Below are 24,302 nucleotides of genomic sequence, written 5' to 3' on the forward strand. Positions count from 1 at the left end.
CCTCTCTCCAAGCTCCTGGAGGAAAATTGAGATGAATGGATTTTCTTACAGAGAACAGCCACTTGACTGGAGAAATTCCCTCTTTCAAAAATCCACTTGCTTCAGTTTTCCTTCAGGAGCTCAGAGATGGGGTGGCGGGGGAAGGGAATCTGCACTGGGATTCGCTGCTGGGAAAAGAAGAATGGGAGGGAGTGCGTTTCTCTCTCGCTTGCAGAACACCTCGGCTTTTTTTCTGTCTCTTGTTATGGCATTCCCCATTCCCCACCCCCATCCCGAGCTCCCAGAGGATTTTTGAAAGAGAGAGTGCGTGTGTGTGACAGAGAAGGTCCCTCCAGTTGCAATTCTCCCTGGCTGAGAATCACATTGAGCAGCTTTTTTTTAAAAAAAAGACTACGTTTCCCAGGGATCCTTGCAGGATCCGACACATGCCCAAGTGTCTCATGTGGTTCCACTCTGAGTCTCATAGATCCCAGACTAACCACTAGACTACCAAACAAGAAAGGCAATCATGGAATACGAAAGCTCAAAAAAGGAGGAGGGATCCCTTCCCATGAACAACAATCAGTGCAGTCAGTAAAGCGGTTTATACAAAGTATATGAAGTATATATTTAAAGTGCAAAGTGCCAAAGTCATAAGTTAGGAATAATTAATCAAACAACTCTACAGAATAAATAGTTATAAATATGACATCCAGGGCAATACAAAATGGGCTCGAAATACATAATGATCCATGATTATACTGAACTCTCTCCAAATGCTATTCCTACTGGAAAGGCAGAACCTAGTTGGGCAGAGGCCCAGTCAAGACAGAATTTGAAGAGAAGAATCTGGAGGATCCAGAATGAAGTCAGGGCAAAACCTGATGGATTACAGATGAAGCCTGGGAGACTGTTGTAGCATCTAAACTTTGTTCAGCATCCAAAATGATTTTGAGTAAAGCTGCTTTAATCAATATAATACCCATCTTTATTTATTTCCCTCTGGCAGGCCTGATGCTGCTCTAACCTTGGTTTTACACTTCATTAACTTCCAGGAAGGCATAGGAGAGCTAGATAATTCTTTTTATTTTTTTAAAAAAAATCTAAAAAGAAGCATGTTTGTGTTTTTCAAGCAAAGAGCTTTGCCAGACACGGGACGCATAAAGACAAATGGATGGCCTTTGGGGGGGACAAAAAGATGATTCACACAAGCTCCTTCCACACAAGTTTCATCGTTTGGCATTCAGAATTTAAATACGCAGCTGTACACACCTTACGGACGTGTTGCTTGGGAATTCCACGTAGACTGCAGTAATAATAGAGATGTTCCCAGCCAGTTAGAAGAGAATCCAGAGCATCTTGTTGTGGACAGTAGCCAATCCGAATGCCTTCAGAGAGGGCAGATAATATATCCATTTCAGATCTATTTAGAAGGATGAGAGAAAACAAGGATGACAGAAAGATCAAGGAATCCCTATGCAGTGAATGCAGAGGTCGACAAGGAACGCCTATGGAATTCTTCCCACCCAAATTTTCTCTTCCGGTTCTGGGGGTCAAAATAATCTGTACCAGTATCTTAGTATGTATGCGTCTGCTAAATCATTGTGCAAAAAAGGAATCACGGAATTTCTTTTTTGCACTATCCATGTGTAGATGTGCTGCTATGCAATGGTAATTTACACAATAAACGTTAATGTGTGTGGGAGCACAAGAGAGAGTGTCAGCAGCGGTGCCAGGGGTTTTGATGCTCGCAGCCGGCTGGAAGGCCGGGCGCCCGTGTGCGCATGCATGCACACACGCACCGGCCTACGTGGTGACATCATATGTGACGTCATCAAGGGCGCACGCGCCGCCGGCCTGATTGCTGCGATGGGTGGCTGGGACAGCGCACGGGGGGCCTCCCAGCTCTCCCTCTCGGTTGCCCTGCGCCGCCGCAGATGCCTGCCCGTGGCTGCTGTGCCCAGCTGGGGGCATGTGTTGGCGGTGGTGCAGGGCAGGAGGGCTAGGAGGCTGCAGCTCCGTGGCGCATGCTCCTGCCCCCCGCACCTCCTCCAGCACCCCGCGCCCTGACACCACCACCTACCTGGCCTGAATGGGCAAACTGGCCCTGGAGAGTGTATATAATAACTGTGCGATTATGTACTGTGTAATCCATCTTGGATCTCAGAGAGGAAAGAGGACTATAAATAAGTAATAATAATAAAACCACTCTTCTAGATGGATTAGAGCCCTACTCAGATTGGTGAACAAAGTCAGTGTTACTATTATCCCCACAACATAGCTTGGAAGCTTAGGCTGAGAGCAGTGGCTTACCTAAGGCCACTTGCAGAGCTCATGGCAATAGAGGGATTCAAACCCACAGAGTGCTGATTTGCAACCCAGCCACTTAACATACAGATAAAGATACAGATATAGATATAATGTACATGTAGCCATTTCCAATTTTAGAATGTTTCCATGTTAAACCAGAGGACGGCTAGATGGTCCAGAACAACAGCAGATTAGAAACAGGGAACACTGCTCACTCCCTGTTCATACCCTTTTTACAGTCTTTAAAACCCAACACAATGGGTTGGATCCAACACAAAAATTCTGCTTGAATTAAAGAGGCACACAAGAAAAAGGCAAAGGCAGCTGATGACATGATCCGCACTTGGGTTTTGCACAAGACTGTGTGCTAGCGGAACTGTACTGAGTGTGTATTTCTGTTTGGATCCATGCCAATATGTAGTTCACACTAGCATAGCCACCATCAGCACATACAGAGCTGTTGTGGAAATGCTGCATGTTTATGGGCTGGCACATTAAATGGTACTTGCCACATATTGCACACATCTTGTAGAGTTTCAACAAGGGTATGATGTTCTGGAAAGTTCCATGTAGACAGGGCTGCTGAGAAGGGTCTAGGAGGACAAAATTGTCTGGGCCCCTGGATCTAGGCAAATCCTGTGATTTATTCTGTATTTTGTTCGGGTCAAGACTGAGTGGTATGAGGGGTCCAGAGGGAAACGTTGACTGTGGATCCACAGTGGCTTTCAGCAGCATGTGGAGGCCACATGCATGTGGAGGCCACAGCAATTTGAATCTATCAGGAGTCCCTGGGACCCAAACCAGCAAGCTCAGGAGCTTGTGCTGAAAGCCAAAACAGATGAGACACCTGAAGCATGGAGGACACGCGTCTGTTTCCTGCAAGGTTCCGTGGGAAGCGTAGTGACAAAGAACCTCTGCCAGGGAGAAGTTGGGGAGAATCCCTCTTCTCCCTGGCAGAGGTTCTTTCCCTAAACGTCTCATCTAGTCTGCTTGGCTCCCTCTCACTGCTGCCAGCTCTCCTTGCTCCCCTAAAAGCACTCCACATCCAGAGTGAGCTGAGCATGCAGGTGGCGGTGAGAGGGAGCCGATTGTGCCGGCAGCAGTCAGAGAGAGCTGGCAGCGGCGATAGGCTCCTCATCCCTCTTGCTGCCACCAGTGCACTCAACTCCCTCTGGCTGCTGAGTGCATTTAGAGGAGGATTCTGGTGGGGGTGAGAGGGACAAGGAGCCGATCACTGCTGCCAGCTCCCTCTGACCACCTCTGGGTCTCTCAGGGATGTAAATTCCAGGGTGATTCTTGCCAAGCTGGGCTATAAAGGCTTCTGGATCAGACTTGAGTTTTTCTGCAACAGAATTCTGCAGCTGCAGTCTGGGGAATTCATATTTCTTGCTCTTCTTCAAGGTGGGGTCTGGAGTTCTCTCAGAATTGCAACTGATCTCCAGACTACAGAGATCAATTCCACTAGAGGAAATGGCAGCTTCAGAGTAGGGTGGGGGACTGTATGCCTGAGGGCCAAGCTAGAAGTGATGAATCACACTTGAACGGCAAGTGAACAGACTCACATGTATTCCTCCCTGTTCACTTGTACTCCACTTGCACTCCACTCGATCATGAATGACACTTGAATGGCAAGTGAACAGACTCACATGTATTCCTCCCTGTTCACTTGAACTCCACTTGCACTCCACTCGATCACAAATGACACTTGAACAGCAAGTGAACAGACTCACATGTATTCCTCCCTGTTCACTTGTGCTCCACTTGCACTCCACTCGATCATGAATGACACTTGAATGGCAAGTGAACAGACTCACATGTATTCCTCCCTGTTCACTTGTGCTCCACTTGCACTCCACTCGATCATGAATGACACTTGAATGGCAAGTGAACAGACTCACATGTATTCCTCCCTGTTCACTTGTACTCCACTTGCACTCCACTCGATCACAAATGACACTTGAACAGCAAGTGAACAGACTCACATGTATTCCTCCCTGTTCACTTGTACTCCACTTGCACTCCACTCGATCATGAATGACACTTGAACAGCAAGTGAACAGACTCACATGTATTCCTCCCTGTTCACTTGTGCTCCACTTGCACTCCACTCAATCACAAATGACACTTGAACAGCAAGTGAACAGACTCACATGTATTCCTCCCTGTTCACTTGTACTCCACTTGCACTCCACTAGATCACAAATGACACTTGAACAGCAAGTGAACAGACTCACATGTATTCCTCCCTGTTCACTTGTGCTCCACTTGCACTCCACTCAATCACAAATGACACTTGAACAGCAAGTGAACAGACTCACGTGTATTCCTCCCTGTTCACTTGTACTCCACTTGCACTCCACTAGATCACAAATGACACTTGAACAGCAAGTGAACAGACTCACATGTATTCCTCCCTGTTCACTTGTGCTCCACTTGCACTCCACTCAATCACAAATGACACTTGAACAGCAAGTGAACAGACTCACATGTATTCCTCCCTGTTCACTTGTACTCCACTTCCACTCCACTCGATCACAAATGACACTTGAACGGCAAGTGAACAGACTCACGTGTATTCCTCCCTGTTCAGTTGTGCTCCACTCGACATGATCGAGTGGAATGCAAGTGGAGCACAAGTGAACAGGGAGGAATACACGTGAGTCTGTTCACTTGCCGTTCAAGTGTGATTCGTCACTTCTAGCTTGGCCCTGAGCTTCCTCCCTTCCTCAAGTTCTACTCTGCCCAGGCACCAGTCACAAATCTCCAGGAATATTCCATCCTGACAACCCTATATTCTTCTTGCCTCATTCTCTGATGCTTCCTACAGCTCAGCCTCATAAGAAAAATCAGCCCTAGCATGGGGGTTGCTGGTAGCTTACACTGAGATTTTCCAAGGGGAGTAAAAATGCTTTGCCCTCCTAAATTCATCATTCATTGCATATTTTTACCATAATTTCTTAGCTGTATAAAATTCCCTTAAATAGAATTCATTGCTATGAAGCAGACTTGATTGCAATGGTCGGTCATTACCATAATGACAGTAAATGCATCCTATTTATTCCCACTACCCAATCCACCTTGAGGATTTACAGAAAAACTCAGCTCTAGCCTTGTCACAATCAACTGTATATACATAAGACTTGTGGGATTAGAGAGAAAACAGTTCTTGTGGTTCATCCTAACGTTCTCCTTTTCTTCACCAACATTTGTATATTGCTACAATATTATTAATATCATTGTGTTTCTCATTTCTCATTCTCCCCCCCTTCAATACATACCTTAACATGTTGAGGGGGTTTGAGTGTGTCAATGAAGCTGAAAGCAACACCGTCAGGAGCACAGGCTTTGTCAAGAGTCTAAACTCCTGGAAGAGTCACTCAAGACTAGACATGGGCATGAACAAAAAAAAATACCCCAGAACATGGTGTTTGTTGTTTGTTTCCATCCATGAACAACGAACAATGAACACTGATGAACATGATCCTGTTCATGAACATGTTCATTGTTCGTTGTTCATGGGGGCCAGCAGGCTCTCCTACAGCCATCAAGATCCCTACCGCACCACTCCTAGAAACCCTAACTGAGCAGGCACCAGGAAAGGTACCAATAATAAATAATAGCTTGGTCCCAGAGCCTGGCAGCAGTCCTGGAACCTGAAGGGGTAGATCCCTATCCCACCACACACAAAGAAGATTCAAGCTCCAATGCACTCACCCTGTCTCTCTAACAGCAGCTGCCTCTCCCTGAAAGCCAGAGTTGCGAGCCCCCTCCCCCCTGGTCTTTTCCTCTTGTAACAAATTTGGAGCTCCAGTCCACACTTGGAAGGAAGACCTGCCTATCAAGCTAAATTGGGCTTAGATTGGGGTTTCCAGGGCAACAGCAGAGTCCAGACAATCCCTGCCTGAGTTGCTATGGGAATTGATTGCAGGTGCCAGAGTGTCTGGCTTGACGAACGGCTGACGAATGCAATGAACGAGGCTTGCAATGACCACTTGTTCGTTTAAAATGGGGCCTCACGAACAGCTTGTTCACGAACAGCAGATTGGGCTGTTCGTAGGTTTATTTACTTTATATTGCTGTTTGTGCCCATCTCTACTCAAGACAGCATGGTCAAAGCTGAGACACCAGACTAAGATGCATCCACCCCCTCCAGGAATCAATAGTCACATCAGCAGAAGATAACTGACTATTTCAATGATAAGGGGAGTGGAGGAATTCTTGAAGGATAGATACTGGGCAGCAGCAGTAGTGGAAGGTGACACTGGCAGAGGATCTTTCCCAGACAACGGCAGTGTCACTTCAGCTAATTCTGGTTAGTACTGTGCAGAAGAAGGCAATGGTAAACCACTTCTGATATTCTCTTACTTTGAAAACCCTACAATGAGACAATCCAAAATGAAAGAAGATATAGTGCTGGGAGACACTCAATTGGTATTCAATTGGCTATACTGGGGAAGAGAAGAGGACAAGTACGAATAGCGCTGTTCAAGATGACGGGACTGGTTTAAAGCTGAAAGAACATCCAGTTTCAGATGTGAACAGATACAAAAGGAATGTCAAAAGCTGGGTGACACACATAATAGGAAAATGGAACATAACTAGTACAAAGCCAGGTAAGCTAGAAATCATAAAACAGAAAATGGAACATCTAAACATTGCAATCCTGGCTCTGAGTAAATGAATGTGGACCAAATCAGGACATTTTCAGATAGAAAACTACGAAATGTTTTACTGTGGAAATGACAAACTCAAAAGAAACAGTGTTGCTCTAATAGTGAGTTGAGACGTAGCACAAGCAATCGAGAGCTACAATGCAAAGTCTGACCAATTAATATCAATCAGACTTCATAGAAGGCCTATTAATATAGCCATCATTCAAGTTTATGCCTCAACTACAGATACTGAGGTGGAAGAAATAGAAAACTTTTACACAACTATTAAAGAAGAAATTGATCATACACTTAAACCAGATAGGCTGATAATCATAGATAACTGGAACACAAAGGTAGGAGACAAAGCAAAATCCAATATTGTTGGAAAATTTGGACTAGGATCACAAAATGAAGCAGGAAAGCAACTTGTAGAATTTTGTGAAGCCAACAACCTGTTTATTGCAAATATATGCTTCAAGTAACCAAAAAGACAATTGTATATGTGGGCGGCCAATACAGGAACCAAACAATTTACATAACTGGAAGCAGAAGATGGAAAAGCTCTGTTCTCTCTTCTACAACAAGACCAGGAGCTGACTGTGCTACAGATCATGAGTTGTTAATATTAAAAATTAGAATAAAGCCGAAGAGAAACACTAAAAGAATCATAGAGCCAAAATATAATATAAATAATATTCCTGAAGAATTTATTTTTTTAAAATCTTTTGCTTTTCCGGCCGAAGCCATAAGCCATACAAACACCAACAAAATATGAACTGTACACTTGAACATACCCAATTCACACAGGCATAACTCGTCATTATCACTTTAAACTATCTAAGCTCATGAAGATTTTGTTTCTTTATCACCGTGGCTAAAAAGGAAGCCACTATAGCAGAGGTTTGATTGTCAGGAAAGTTATCAGACAATAACACTGAGATTGCCCAAGGAAGGAAGGGAAGCTTTTCTTTTAACATAATAGGAATAATAAATCTCTCTCTTTCCTTACTCCACTTAGGGCAAAATACTATTATATGATCCAAGGTCTCTAACTTTCCTTGTCCACAGTCACAAACTCGTTCAGAATAAGGGAGTCCAGAGAAACGACCAGAAAGCACTTTAGAGGGGAAGGAGTTAAGTCTGGCCAATGTGAAGGCTCTGCGTTGAGCTGGAATCTTTAAAGAATAGCAATAAGATGGAATAGCCTCTGGAGGTGAAAGTCCCAGGGATAAGCCCGAACATGTACGTCTGGCTCTCTGGAGAGTACTGCTGTAATCGAGATCCTTTAGTTTTATTTTTATAACTCTTAGGGCCTCATTTGTCTGTAAAGATGTTATATCAATATCCAGAATTTTTAGTTTCTGGTTAATTAAATTAGTTCGGCTACTCTTATAGGTATCCTGCGAGATCAAATGTGCAAAACCTACTTTCCCTGAATTGTCCTTGTAAATTTCCTTGTTCAAGAACAACTTAAAGGCTGTAATCCATGCTCTCTTCTCTGAAGAATTTAAAGACCATGTAAATAACAGATTTGCAATAAGAAGTTTAATTGATCATGAACCAGAATAACTATGGGCTGAAACGAGATATTTTATCAAGAAAGAATGTTCAAACACTATTCCTGTAGCCAAAAGAAAGGAAAAGCTTAAATAGATGACTAAGGAAACTCTTAAAATTGCTAAAAACTGATGAGAAGCAAAAGGTGACGGAAACAGTGTCAGAATTCTAAATGCAACTTTTCAGAGACTTGCACATAGAGACAAAGAAATCTATTATAATAACGAAATAGAAGAAATAGAAGAGAAGAAATGGAAGAAATAGAAGAGAACAAAAAAAGAAGAACAAGAAATCTGTTCCATAAGATCCAGAAAATCAAAGGGAAATTCAAACTACAGCTTAGGATACTGAAACAGCAACACAGAAATACAGGATCTGATCTGGAGAAAATAAAGGAAAGATGGAAACAATACACTGAAGAACTATACAGAAGAGATGGAAGGATGACAGATGGCCCACAGACTGGAAACGCTCAGACAACATTCCAATTCCAGAAAAAGGCGATGCCAAAGAGTGCAGCAACTATCGGACAATGGTATTAATTTCCCATGCAAGCAAAGTGATGCTCAAAATTCTACAGCAAAGCCTCTTACTATGTATGGAACAAGAAATGCCAGATGTTCAAGCTGGATTCAGAAAAGAGGCACTAGAGATCATACCAGGGAATTTCAGAAGAAAATCAGCCTATGTTTTATAGATTACAGCAAAGTTTTTGACTGCGTGGATCATGGAAAGCTACGGATGGTGTTACAAGAAATGGGTGAGGTGAAGGCAGTAGGAAAAGGGGAAGGCCCCAAACGAGATGGCTAGACTCAGGGCCAAGCTACACATGACGAATGACACTTGAACAGCAAGTGTATTTCTCCCTGTTCACTTGCCCTCCACTCAATCCACTTGCTGTTCAAGTGTCATTCGTCATGTGTAGCTTGGCCCTGAGTAAAAGAAGCCACATCCACCAGTTTTTCAAGATCTGAGCAAGTCTGTTAACAATAGGATGTTAGGGTCACCATAAATTGAAGGCAACTTGATGGCACATAACACACACATTTCTCATTTAGCATTACAAACTTATTTTTTCTGAAAGCTTACAAATTGCAAAAGCTGAAGGGAAAAGAGAAATATCTACATGATGCTTCTTAACTTTCAGTAATTCTGGGTTTGTACAAGGAAACATAGTTATTTGTTTATTTTTAAGTCCTTCACTGATACAACCAAACAAAAATGGGTTTTGTAAAGAACAGTTTGGAAAGCACCCCCTTCCCCTCCCTGTGTGTAAAGTGCCATCAAGTTGCAGCTGACTTATGGCAACCCCATCATGGGACAAGAGAGAAGCCATTGCCTACTTCTGTGTAGCAGTCCTGGACTTCCTTTGTGGTCCAAGGACTAACTGGTGCTGCCCTGCTTTGCTTCTGAGATCTGATGAGACCGGTTTAGCCTGGGCTGTAGAAATGTTTTAAATCAATTAAAAATAAATAGTGCTACAATGGCATTTTAGTTTGCTATGAATGTCCAGGGGGTTAGGTATAAAGTCTCATTCCATCTCCCAATGATTACACTTTTGATTTGATGGCTGGCCAAAGATTGCCTTTTAGCAGGGCTTTTTTTCTGGGAAAAGAGGTGGTGGAACTCAAGACCGCAAAATGACTTCACTTTGGGTCAGCTGGAACAAGGGGGGAGTTTTTTAAAGTTTAAATTGCTCTCGGCAAAAATGGTCACATGGCCGATGGCCCCACCCCCTGATCTCCAGACGGAGGGGAGTTTAGGTTCCCCCCCGCGCCGCTCCAGTAGCGCGGAGGACAGTCTAAACTCTCCTCTGTCTGGAGATCAGGGGGTGGGGCCATCGGCCATGTGACCATTTTCAAGAGGGGTCAGAACTCTGTTCCACCGCGTTCCCGCTGAATAAAAGCCCTGCCTTTTAGTAAAAACTGTGCATCTGGCTGGATTTATTCCGGTTCTCCCTTGAAGCGTACCACCATCAAATTTAAGCTTTCTTTAAAGGCCACCAGCACCTTAGAGAACAGATTGCTAATGTGAGTGCCATTTAATGGACAATATGGGATGCACTTAATGGACAATGATGATATGATGAATTGTTTATTTCACTCAGAAATACCAAATATCGGAGGTACAGCCATCGAGATCAGACATAAGTACTAGGCAAGCGCATTTCAGTGTCCTTTTTTTTTATCGACAGTTCACTGTTAACTTTGTAGATGAATTTGTATTATGTACCCATGTTTTCACAGGCAATTTTATATGGTATTTATAGTTACATTGCCTGCCATTTCTACATATAATGCTTATTTATGCACAAATCATGCTGAAGTACACATACATTTTATGAAGGGGAAATTCAAGTGAGGAAGTCAAAAAGTCACAAAAACAAAGGATTACCTATGGAGGTTTGATTGTACAAGGGATACATTAAATCAAAGCTGGGAACCAATTTGGTGTAGTGGTTAAGAGCGGCAGGAATGATTGAATGGAAACCGTTTATAGACTTTTTACATGAAATAGATAATAATGGTTTGACAATATGTGGATTTATGGATTAAGAAATACGAACAATAGAAAAAAGAGTGCTTTTATTCTTAGCATAGAATAAGTGAACCTTTTAAAACGATATATATTTGTTGCAGAGAAAATTGGAACCGAGCTTGTAATTGAGGGCTTTTTTCTCTCTTTTTTTTGTATCTTATTATTATTAATTGCTTTTCCTGTTTTTTTCTTTCATGTTTATATGTACTGTTAGTTTGGTTTTTAGATTGTTGAGTTCTTATCGTTTATGTTTACTGTTTTTTGTTTAAATAAATAAATCAGAAAGTTTTTAAAAAAGAACAGCAGGACTGTAATCTGGAGAACTGGGTTTGATTCCTCACTCCTCTGCTTGAAGCCAGCTGGGTGACCTTGGTTCATTCACAGCTTCTGCTCTCCCAGCCCCACCCACCTTACAGGGTGATTGTCATGAGGATAATGATAACACATGTTGTAAACCGTTCTGAGTGGGCATTAAGTTGTCCTGAAAGGCAGTATATAAATTGAATTTGTTGTTGTTGTTGTTGTTAAGAATGACAAAGTGAACACATGCATGAAGCTGCCTTATAACTGAATCAGAACATGGATCCATCAAGGTCAGTATTGTCTTCAAGGTCAATATTGTCTACTCGGACTGGCAACAGCTCTCCTGGGTCTCAGGCAGAGGCCTTTCACATCACCAAATGCCTGTTCCTTTTAAATGGAGATGTGAGGGATCGAAAATGAGACCTTCGACATGCAGAGGAGAACTACAGCCCCACTAAACCATGCCTGGTGTTGTGGATTTAGCCAAAAGCTGGTCAAGGTTGGCAGCATCTCTGGGAGCCCTTCTACAGAACACAGTAAATACTTGCATATGCTGGGAAAATAATAAAGTGGCCGTGGATCAGTACAGCCTGGAGGCAGCTCAGAGGCAGATCTGGTTTATGTCAAAAGATGCGAGAGACATGTTAATTAGAAGTCACTGCTAGGTGGAAGGAGTGATAGGAAAATAATCAAGGAATTATTTTCCCATTCCTAATCAAGGAATGGGAAATGATATAGTTCAAAGCAGGGCTTTTTTTCTGGGAAAAGAGGTGGTGGAACTCAGTGGGTTGCCCTGGGAGAAAATGGTCACATGGCTGGTGGCCCCGCCCCCTGATCTCCAGACAGAGGGGAGTTGAGATTGGCCTCTGTGCCGCTCAGCGGCGCGGAGGGCAATCTAAACTCCCCTCTGTCTGGAAATCAGGGGGCGGGGCCACTAGCCATGTGACCATTTTCAAGAGGTTCCAGAACTCCATTCCCCCACTTTCCCCCTAAAAAAAAGCCCTGGTTCAAATATATAGTTTGTTGGTTAGTAGCCAACAATTATATGCATGCGGAATCTATAGTCTTTATTTCTGATATAGCAGCATCACGAATGAAAGTAGAGAAAATGCATTAATGAGACAGTAACCATATTTACTTGAAAGGAAACTGATCCTGCATGTAAGATGACCACTTGCTCCCTTCACAAAAGTCACCCCTCTATTTTCTTGACTGCACTCTTGAGTGGGGAAAAAACCGAGTCTTCCTTTCAGGTAAAAAGGTACATAAATGTATTGGATTTATCTGAGGATACATAAGTACATGCTAATCTTGTGATGTTTTTACTCTATAAGAAGAGCAACTGATTGTTGGCCCAGTTAGTGGGACAGCTAGATGACACCCCGAACGATTTTAATGTGAAGTTTAAAAAACATATGAGAGGTCTGAGTCCAGTGTTAGCTTCTTGACTATCAAAGTTCAATTTTGTCCACAGGTCCATGTATTGGTAAATAAGCCACCTTTGCAACGTTGTGCAGCAGCTTGCAGTAGCTTTTCCACTTGTGCTGTCTGCAGGGCTTTTTTTCAGCTGGAACACAGTGGAAAGGAGTTCCGGGACCTCTTGAAAATAGTCACATGGCTGGTGGCCCCACCCCCTGATCTCCAGACAGAGGGGCGTTTAGATTGCCCTCCACACCACGGCCAGGGCAATCTCAACTCCTCTCTGTCTGGAGATCAGGGGGTGGGGCCACCAGTCATGTGACCATTTTCTCCGAGGGCAACCCCCTGAGTTCCACTACCTCTTTTCCCAGGAAAAAAACCCTGGCTGTCAGCATGAAAAACCTTCTTGGTCATACATGAAGATACATATCTCCTAGGTTAATGATGCAAGTGGCCTACTTTTGGAGCACACCTCACTCAGAGCCCACTTACTCCTCGTATCTGCCTGGTCGAGATGTAGCTTTCCAATGACCTATGGGAGGGTGTAAAAAATTATGGTTCCCATGAGGCAGTGCAAGAACAGTTTGCCTGGTTGAGCCAAGCCGTTGTAAAGGATAGTGGCGAACAACCTACCATCTATATGTTACAAATTGTGCCATCTATCTAGATGGGGAAGGGAGGTGATGAAAAGCCGTATGAAAGCATGCATGTACCATCAGACTTTCCTCTGACATTAACATATATGAACTGTTTGAATACAAGCAGTTTTATAGAATTTTATGCTAATTCTTACTTATGATGGAGTGAATCAAACTAGCAAGTTACTGAGAATCATCCCTAGGTGGAAACCTGTATCAGCTTAGCAAAGCGAATCAGTAATAATATGCGACCTTTGCTTATTGTTGATTGTGTTTCAGATAATTCAAACACTAACACTAACAACAATAACAATAATAATATAAAAATGTAATAATAAACCACCCTTCAGGACAGCACCCACTCAGGTATATATCTAAGTAGAAGGGTTAATTTGGATAAGTTTAATGTATTAATCAATTATTGTATATTGCCTCATCCAATAAAAATGTTTTTTTTTTTTAAAAAAAGGACAGCACCCACTCAGAGTGGTTTGCAAAGTGTGTTATTATTATCCTCTCACCCAACTGGCTTCAAGCGGAGGAGTGGGGAATCAACCCCAGTTCCTCAGATTAGAGTCCTGCTGCTCTTAACCACTACGCCAAACTTCCTCCTGTACCTCAAAGTTTGCTCTCTTGTTGATTTCAACTCCGAATTAATCTTTATAATATTTTACTGGGTTGCTATAAAAGCAGACGGCAAAGACAGTAAGATGTACTTCACATAGAGTGGCTTTAACAGAATTAATTTCAATTCATTAGTGGAGAAATGAAATATCAATAGACAGACCAATTAGAAATTACTTTGTAATACTAGTTGTATGTTTCATTCACAGCATGCTTATAGGCAATTAGCGTTATTAAAAAAAATCAAGGTTAAAAATATAATTAATGTTACTTTTGCTTGGTTAGAATTAAACTAATTACCCTGATATATACAGCCTAACACCAGCCATCTCTGCTGTTCAGTTGGTGAATGTGTTAAATGAATGTCTTTGAACAAAGGAACCATTTAGATTTCATAATCCAAAACCTAGAGATGTCAAAAAAAATTGTGTGTGTGTAAAGTGCTATCAAGTCATGGGTGACTTACTTAGAGGGTTTTCAAAGCAAGAAATGAACAAAGATGGCTTGTCATTGCCTGGCTCTGTGCAGCAACTCTGGATTTCATTGGTGGATCCCATCCAAGTACTAATGAAGCGAAGCCAACCCTGCTTAAATTCTGAGATTGGGCTAGCTTGAGCCGTGTCCAGAATATCTTTTTGTGGATGAAACAAAACAGACAATGTGAGACATAGGACTGGATCCCACAATCTGTTGCCAGAAAGCAACAACTGTGGGCAAATCCTGTCTCTCAAGGAAAGGCCACTGCTAGCATACCAACTAAAACTGGTTAAAAGTAATAATAATGTTCGATTTATATACCACCCTTCAGGACAATTTAACACCCACTCAGAGTGCTTTACAAAGTGAGTTATTAGTATCCCTACAACAACAATCACCCTGTGAGGTAGGTGCGGCTGAGAGAGCTCTGGGAGAATTGTGACTGCCCCAAGGTCACCCAGCTGGCTTCAAGTGGAGGAGAGGGAAAATCAAACCTGGTTCTCTAGATGAGAATCCTGTTGCTCTTAACCACTACACCAAACTGGCTCTACAAGCCACAATGAAGGTTTGAGCCACAATCTATAGGTCCAGATCTGATAGGATTCCCAAGCAATGGTCTTGGCTCTTCACAGAGAAGGCAACCCTGCCCCCAAAGGCCAATTCTTTAGCCCCTGAATGGCCATTGAACAGCAGAGTTGTTGAACAATGGCACACCATTCTTGCCGAGATTAAGGTTCACTTTATTAGCCAATTTCTACCTCCAAACTCTACACATTCTTATCTGATGTAATGGGAAATTAAAACTGTGGATTATACTGGAGTCAAAATCCAGAAGAGACAGGTGGAGCAATGGATAGTTCTATTACAGCATCTGCTGCAGTAGCAAATTTCATGAGAAAAAGGAGGTAAGCCTGAGGGGAAGTTAACCATGGAGTCAGCAACACACATGCAATTCCCAGAGGAAACAGCTATGATATGTTACAAGCTCCATCCAATTCAAAGAATTCCTTGAGAATATACTGAACAGTTTTGAAAGAGAAAGGTCGAAAGCTGGAAGTGAATGGATGCCCTTAACTTTGGCCATTTTCACACTGCTTACCGGCCACGGAACATGGCGTTGAGCTCCCGGAACAACAGTGTCTTTCTGGTGCGATTTCGCACATTCTCGCATGAAATCACGCCAGAAAGACGCCGTTGTTCCGGGAGCTCGCCACAATGTACCGTGGCTGGTAAGCAGTATGAAAATGGCCCTTCTGACCTTTCCCCCAAAATCTGGATGGGAGTGGGAAAGGGTTACCTAATGGTAAGGAAAACGTGTTTAGGAATTCATCTGTTCTAGGGATGAATCCAGAAATTTAAAAAAACAGATTAACAAATTAAAATTTATTTTGCAGGTATAAAATCTCAAGATAGACTCAAGACTTTGAAACACAAAACTTCCAGAGATACTCCACGTATTTGGGGGATTGGACAGGAAGAATTCCCTACTTTTCTGAGAAAATTAAGCAGTGTCATCCGTTATCCCACAATATCAGTCTGTACTTTGGGCCCTTATTTACTTATTAGCCCAACATTATTTGTGAATTCAGTAATATGCTACTTTCTTTGCTGTCCTGTGATTGGTTTATAGAAACCAAAGTGCAACATAAATAACTAAAAAGAATTTTAAGGTGAGAAAGAGAAAATTAAACAAATAAAGTGAAAGGTAATTCAATAAAAGTTCTTTGTGACGTTTCCAGGGCCCAAGCTGACACCTGTGTTCATCATTAAATAATATTAGTGGATTGTTCAATACTACTAATGAAGTGCATAGAATTAAAAAGAGCAAGTGGGACACAGATAATACTATGGGGATGTTTGGTGGTAATTACAGCAAATTTGCTTTATCTCTCTTGCTAGAACATCATTGCTTCATCTCTTAATTAAAAGCATAACCTCATTAGAAAGGTTGTAACTTGCTAACAGCCTTCTCATCTGAGGAGGAATATTACTGATGAAAAAGTCAACTTTTGCTAGACCAATCGTTGTGTGTTTTGGGGATGACATGAACGTTACAACTGAAATTTTAACGAGAACCTTTGAAATAACTTCATAGAGAGCATTAAGGATGCTGAAAAATTTGGAAAAGTCATAATCAGCAAAAAAAGGGCTCTCTTTAGGTGAAAATTGATTTGAAATGTGGTGCTGGAGGAGAGTTTTGCAGATACCATGGATGGACGAAAAGAAAAATAAATGGGGTCTAGATCAAATCAAGCCTGAATTTTCCCTAGAAGCTAAAATGACAAAACTGAGGCTATCATACTTTGGTTACATCATGAGAAGACAAGATTCTCTGGAAAAGTCAATAATGCTAGGAGAAGCGGAAGGCAGCAGGAAAAGAGGAAGATCTAAAATGACATGGCTTGACTCAATAAAAGAAGCCACATACTCCAGTTTGCACGATCTGAGTAAGTCTGTTAATGATAGGACATTTGGGAGGTCTTTCATTCATAGGCTCACCATAGGTTGGAGGCGACTTGACGGTACAGAACACACACACATTCTTTCGGTCACCTCAAAGATCTGCTTGCAAGCTGAATTATACGCAGTTTTGCATGTGCACAGTGGCAAAATTTGGTATGGTGGCCAGACAGTTGCTTGTTTATTACACATACTTGATTGCTACACATAGTACTCCTATGTATAATATTAGTATGACATCATGGGAGCAGAGCAAGATACAAGCTGTTATGTATTAGCTCTGCTGGAGTCACTGTAGCTTGGGGGCGGAGTCACTCGATCTCCTCAGAGTTGAGAGAATCAGTTAGGAGTGAGTTGCAGCCAGACAGAGATGGCTGCAGTTGTTGTTCCCTGTTACTAATTACTGTTTAATAAATGGTTGGTTGTTGAACCACTGCAGTTGTCTTTTAGTCTCAGTATGTATTATTGGCGACAAGGATGGGATTCTGACGCCTGGCAACTGCTGAGTGACGTGCTGAAATGAAGAGGTAACCACGGCCACTAAGGGCCACATAGATGAATTTGACCCCACTTGCCCAGGGAAGTGGGAAAACTGTTCTGCGTGACTAGAATTTTACCTGCTGGCTAATGGAATTACAGAATCCACCAAGAAGAGAGCGGTGTTCCTGGGTGTGTGTGAGCCTGGCATGTTTGCCCTGGCACAGACTCTCATTGCACCCACACAGTTGGCAACTGTTTCTTACAAGGACATCATGGCTGCATTGGGAGAGCATTTTGCTCCGAAACAATCTGAAATAGCGAGGCGGCATGCATTTTACATATGGAGCCAGGGCCCCACTGAAGCAAACAAAGATACCCGCGTAAAACTTACTAACAACAGTTTGCACAAAGTGAACCTTATCAAAACAGCAATTTAGTAAATATTTATATATTGATTGCATAGACAATGAAGGCAAGCCAAATAATGTGACTCTCAGCCCACAGTTGGAGCAATCATTCATGTAGGTGCTCTATTTAAAGGACCCTATATTCAGGTATACATAAAGTGCTGCTGCTAAGTGTTATTGTAAACATTAATATATTCAATATTGCACATTTATATTAAAGTGCAAATGCATCAATTAGCACCAATAAGGCAAGCATACAACACAGCATCCAACAAACAAGAGTCAAAAGCACACAATATCCACAAAGTGTGGGGGAGTCCAAATGCTCTCTCAGGTAGAGGCAATTTCAAGTGACCATGAAAAGTCCTAAGTGAAAAATAACCTTCTTAGTTGAAGTTCTGTTCTTTAGCTGAAGCTCTGTTCTAACAGGTTGTCTAGATCATTATTCGTCCTGTTTCAATTCATATCTTTATCAAAGAATGTGCAGACAAAATTCCATTTATAACAATTTCTCTCAGCAAAGTCATGCATGTCATTTACAGCAGCAGCAATCACTGCAAATTCCTCTAAATTTCCTAGCATCAGAATGGCAGTCCTCCAAATAAACCAAGGTTATTCACACAGCATATTGAAGATGAAATTGACCAAGATGTTCTTTCACCAGACATAAGCAGGAACCTAATAATTTGGCAAGATATTTGAACACACCCATCTGAATTTAAATTCATCTGACTTGTGCAATTACACCATTTTCTCTCACCATTAGACTTCCATACTGTTGTCTCCCCATCGACTGCTGCCTCCAATTTTTAATAGGTAGATAATAAAGTGAAGGAGAAAAAGCTGAGCTGAAACGTACTACTTAGTGCTTCTACATGCCTTTGATGTGTGTCTATCAATCGGGCTAATACTGTGATCAGTTCTTGTGATCACTTTTTGAATAAATCTGCTGACTGCAAAAGTACAAAAAGAAGGCAATGCAGTCGAGTCAAGGTTGATCATCTAAGGGATCCCCAACCTTTTGGCACATGGGGGCTGCATTAGAGTGCCCAGTGCCTAAAGAGGGCCACAGCTTAACTCAAAATGCAACAAAATTGCAGGGTGATAGCAGCAAATAAGCAGGTTGGAGGGCCACACAGAAAGAGCTTGGGGGCCGCATGTGGCCCGCGGACCGCAGGTTGGGGACCCCTGAATGTATATAACTAACAGTGCAGGCATAAAGAGGAACAAACTGCAAGGGATTTCATGCTTTTGCACAAGTTGGTAAATGTAATGACTTGAACAAAAATAGCCTAAGGAGAAAACTGCCTCATCTCTGGTAAATTAGATTATTTAGTTCTTGTACTGGGCCAATGCAGCCACAAAGCGAAACAGCCAAGAGCTGCCAACCTGGTGCAAAGATCATATGTTTGAGATGAACTTCAACAGAAAACCTTAGAGTTAAATTACGTGTTATTTTAATTATGTTGTAACCTGCTCTGAGCCTGCTTGTGGGAGGATGGGCTAAATATTGAATAAATAAACAAACAAAAGTGATCTGATTAGGAGCTCACCTCTCCTTTAATTAAAGGAGGTACAACAATGTAAGTTTTCCTGGAGATCATGATTATTAGAGATGGGCATGAACTGGAAAAAAATGAACCATGTGGTTCATCAAATTTCACGAACCACGAACCACAAACTTTCACGAACCTGCCCCTGGTTTGCAAACTGGTTCGTTTGGTTCATGAAAACGTCACATCCAGGTCAGAAAATCATCACTTCTGGGCCAGCAGAAGTTCACTTCCGGGTCAGCAGAAGGTCTGCAGGAAGTCCATCCCCTGTTGCCCAGGCTGTCTGCAGTGACGAACCAAAAACCGAACCAAACGAACCAGCCTAAAGTTTGTAGCGGTTCGTCAGAAATAGGATCTGACAAACCTCCAGCATCCCCCACCAAACTGGCCTGGAGAAAATTGCCACCTGGCCCCAAAGTAGCAATCGGCTTTATCCCGGGCATGTAAGAAGAGGCCATGAGAACTGAGCACTGGTGTAACCCTTCCTGCCCTCCCCCTCATGACCTGCTTAGGTTCACAGAATCAGCATTGCTGTCAGAGGGCCATCTAGCCTCTGCTTAAAAACCTTCAAAGAAGGAAAGCTCACCGCCTCCCGAGGAAGCCTTTTCCACTGAGGGAACAGGCTTCTTTGTGTAAAGAAGTATTTCCTTTTGTCCATCCAGAATCTACTGCCCCTGAGTATTTTGGAAGAGGGAGAAAAAGTTCTCTCTGTCCGCTCTCTCTACCCTGAATTTAAATACATCTGACTTGTGCAATTACACCGTTTTCTCTCACCATTAGACTTTCATACTGTTATCGCCCCATCGACTACTGCCTCTGATTCTTAATAGGTAGATAATAAAGAGAAAGGAAAAAAGCTGAGCTGAAACTTACTACTTAGTGCTTCTACATGCCTTTGATGTGTGTCTATCAATCGGGCTAATACTGTGATCAGTTCTTGTGATCACTTTTTGAATAAATCTGCTGACTGAGAAAGTACAAAAAGAAGGCAATGCAGTCGAGTCAAGGTTGATCATCTAATGAATATAACCAACTGTGCAGGCATAAAGAGGAACAAACTCTCTACCCTGTGCATTATCTTCCCGCCCCAGTCATCTCTTTTATAAACTTAAAAGTCCCAGACTCTTCACCCTTTCCTCATAGGAAAGGTGCTCCAGCCTCCTAATGATCTTTGTTGTCCTCTTCTATACTTTTTCCAACTCTGCCATCGTTGCCACCAGGGCTTTTTTCCCAGCAGGAACGTGGTGGAACGGAGTTCCGGCACCTCTTGAAAATGGTCACATGGCCGGTGGCCCTGCCCCCTGATCTCCAGACAGAGGGGAGTTTAGATTGCCCCCTGCACCAGCAGCACGGAGGGCAATCTAAACTCTCGTCTGTCTGATTAGGGGGTGGGGGCACCGGCCATGTGACCATTTTTGCCAAGGGCAATTTAAACTTTAAAAAACTACCCCCTTGTTCCAGCTGACCCAAAGTGACATCATTGTGTGGTCCTGAGTTCCACCAGTGAGTTCCACCACCTCTTTTCTCAGAAAACAATCCCTGGCTGTGACTGCCACTCTGAGTTCCTAGCGGACTGTGGACAGTAGAGGAGATGGGCAGCCTCTTACTCCAGAGGAGATGGAGCCCTGTGAAGTTGGAGTGGAACTGCAAGAGGTCTCATCCCTCCAGAAGCACCGAAGAAAAAAGCCTATTTTCTTGCTATGCTGAAGCAAGTGGGAGAAGTAACACAGATTTGGAAGGTAGGGGAACATATTACCTCCTCACCCCCAGGAAAGCACCATTTCAACCAGCAATCCAAAACTGGTGTAGCTCTCCTTGAGCTATGCAACAAACACGCCATTTTAGCCTGGGGCACGCTGTAGCCCTATTGAACCCATGCCGTGTAAGCAGCCTGTCTGTGCCTACCAAGATAGTACGTTATGTTTTACTTGTTGCCCTTTTACAACTCTTTAAAACGTACGTGAAAATGTAATGTCCCAGCTACTACTAACTTTTTTGCAAGTTCTAACTGGCTTTCTTGATATAGCCGAGCCTTCCGTGCTCACGTAGAATCCCCCAGAGAACAGCTTGTACTGTGCAGCAGATTAGAAGAACAGAAACATGTCCACGACTCAGTGAACTTTGATGCTGCCTTCTTCTTCTTTTTTTTGCATCTAACGGGTGGCTTAAGCATGGTATCTAAAGAGCTCAGCACACCCACCACATTTCTTGTAATATCCTGACTGATGATATATTAACAAATAAAGATTGCCAGTTGTGTAAACTCTGATGCCCCATATAGTATGCAGCGACCATTTCCACATCAATGATTTTTGATGCTAGATGCTCTTTTCACTTCTTTGTTCACTTTCTTTTTCAATTTAATATAGCAACGGTTGCATAAAGGTATAACTAAAAGACCAGGGAGTACCAAACTTTTAAAATGTGTTGGCTGAGAAGATTAAGCCTTCAGATCTGATCCATTCTCCATAGGCAATGGAATGACATTTGACGATCTGATACTGGAACAAATTAAACTGTTTTCCTTTTTGGAGGAAAAAGAGTCCTTGATTGTGTTTTAATCTATTTTGTGGCACTCCACTGTGGCACTGGAAACATCACTGACAGTCCCCCAGAGAAATTCCCGAGTTGTCTTCCTCTGTGATGCAATACATTATTTAGGAAAAACAGCGGGTGTGATGAATAGTTCCGAGAACTGCTTGTAACATCTTCTTGTCGTCTTTGTTATTTATACTTCAAGGATGAGCTTTAGGTTAACAAGCCATTACACACTGGTGCTATCAGATAGCCAGATGTTTAGCTCAGTGAGACAAGATCTATTACAGAGACTATTCGCTGTGGATTAAGGATTGTTAGCTGGTTTCTAGAGATAACATGCAAAACATGAGGCTAGGATAGTGGTCACACCAAAGTCCGGAAATAACCTGCATCGCTCAGGAATGACAATGTTCTGTTCTGAACTCATGTAGTAAGATTCCAGTTCCAAGCTGTTATCCAAAAAAGCAAGCTTGTCCTATCCCCTCTCCCAAGGAAACTGTTCTAAGGCTTCCCCTCTTGAAAGTTTCTCAGATTTGTTTTTCCAAGTCACCCAACTGCAGAGGGCAAGGTGGTTATGGGGCAGTGAGTTTTTCAGAGGAAAATACTGTCAGGGAGCACATGCTATATTTTGCTAATTCCTCCTCCATATTGCTCTAATAAGTAACACCTAAACAGCTTTTCAAAAGGGAACAGGATGGACAAAGGGCAATATGGTGATTCTGCCCGGTTACCTTTTCTCAAAAACGCAGGTATGTGCAAATTCCTTTGAATTGCAGCTACCAACAGGGCCGGCGCCACCACTGAGACAGTGAGGCAGCCGCCATGGGCCCTGGGGCCCTGGAGGGGGCCCTGGAGGGGGTGCCAGGGGCGGAGGTGCACGCCACAGAGCTGGCGTGCCTGGCCCACGGCTGCTGCAGCCAGCCAACCCTGCACTGCCCCCACACACCCCTGGCCGGGCACAGCAGCCACGGGCCAGGCACGGCAGGTGGCCGGGCGGCGTGCGGAGCGCAGGTAGCCTCTGCGCGCCGCCCCAGCCACCCACTGGCCAATGGGCCCGGCTGTGCTGCATGGTGATGTCATCACATGATGATCACATGATGATGTCATCATGCTGCGCGCACACGCACAAGAAGTGACCATGGGCACCGGAGACCTTGGCGCCGGTGGTGGCTACCGATCTGGGAAACAGACATTGACAGCCATTGTGAATAATTGATCGCTCCAGAACAATACTCATACACTGCAATCTTAAGCAGAGTTACATACTTCAATCATCTCAGAAGGATGTAAACTCATTTTAGGATTGCATTGTCAATGACTGAAGGTCTCAGGTGAGTTATAATTGTCTTTGCATAGCTTTGTCCCAGTGATTGGTGCTGTCTTCATATTGGAAAACTCCTCTTGCCTTGGTTCAGCTGCACTGACGAATGGCTCCAGTATCAAGCACTGACAATGGTGTAGGTGCTCAAGAAGCTGTGCCAGTAACCACAGTTGCCAGGGCAATGCCTAAAGCTTCACCACAGAGCAAATTGCTAGGTCATCACAGCTGGGATAGGAAGATCAGAGGACTTCCCAGCAGGTCTGGCAGCATACAATCTCTGCAGGGGGAGGTAAATGCCTGAACTTTGCCAGACAACAGGGAGGAGGAACCAGCTGAGCTTGAACACTCTCCTCTCAGTCGGAGACACAAACAATGAAAAAGCTATGCCCTGAGCTGAGCTGTGATAACAGATTTAGAAAACTGTGCCTTATTTAACTTGTGAAGGAGCCAAGACCTTGCATAGGTCTGTTTTAATCTTGCATACGTCCATGAAGTTTCTGGATCAATACAACCTGCTCTGCAAGACTGCGGAGCTCTGTTGCAAGCTGATTAGATTGCCGAAGAGATGGGCTGTATTGTAAAGTACCAATCAAGTTGTCAAGGAGCTGAGCCGAGCTGCGTTGTAGCACTTTGATATAGCAAGCTCAGTTCTGGAGCAGCTTATCATGAAACTGCCAGCACCATCGCCAGGGGATGCTGTCAAAGAATCAGACCAGTGGTCTATCTTGTCCAGCATCCTGTTTGACTTAGGGTCAAGCTACATGTGACGAATGACACTTGAACGGCAAGTGAACAGACTCACGTGTATTCCTCCCTGTTCACTTGCACTCCACTTGTGCTCCACTTGATCACAGTGACGAATGACACTTGAACGGCAAGTGAACAGACTCACGTGTATTCCTCCCTGTTCACTTGCACTCCACTTGTGCTCCACTTGATCACAGTGACGAATGACACTTGAACGGCAAGTGAACAGGCTCACATGTATTCCTCCCTGTTCACTTGCACTCCACTTGTGCTCCACTTGATCACAGTGACGAATGACA

General features: G+C 43.2%; 1 protein-coding gene across 1 annotated transcript in view; it reads right to left on the reverse strand.

Moving 5' to 3' along the window:
• Positions 1-24,302, reverse strand: part of ABCA13 (ATP binding cassette subfamily A member 13) — a 345,676-nt gene that overhangs the window by 48,492 nt on the left and 272,882 nt on the right. Inside the window, exon 51 of the mRNA XM_054991725.1 lies at positions 1,252-1,402. Within this exon, the coding sequence (XP_054847700.1) occupies positions 1,252-1,402 (151 nt within the window). The remainder of the gene's footprint in view (positions 1-1,251; positions 1,403-24,302) is intronic.

Source organism: Eublepharis macularius, chromosome 11 (genome assembly GCF_028583425.1).
Source record: "Eublepharis macularius isolate TG4126 chromosome 11, MPM_Emac_v1.0, whole genome shotgun sequence".
In the NCBI taxonomy this organism is placed as follows: Eukaryota; Metazoa; Chordata; class Lepidosauria; order Squamata; family Eublepharidae; genus Eublepharis; species Eublepharis macularius.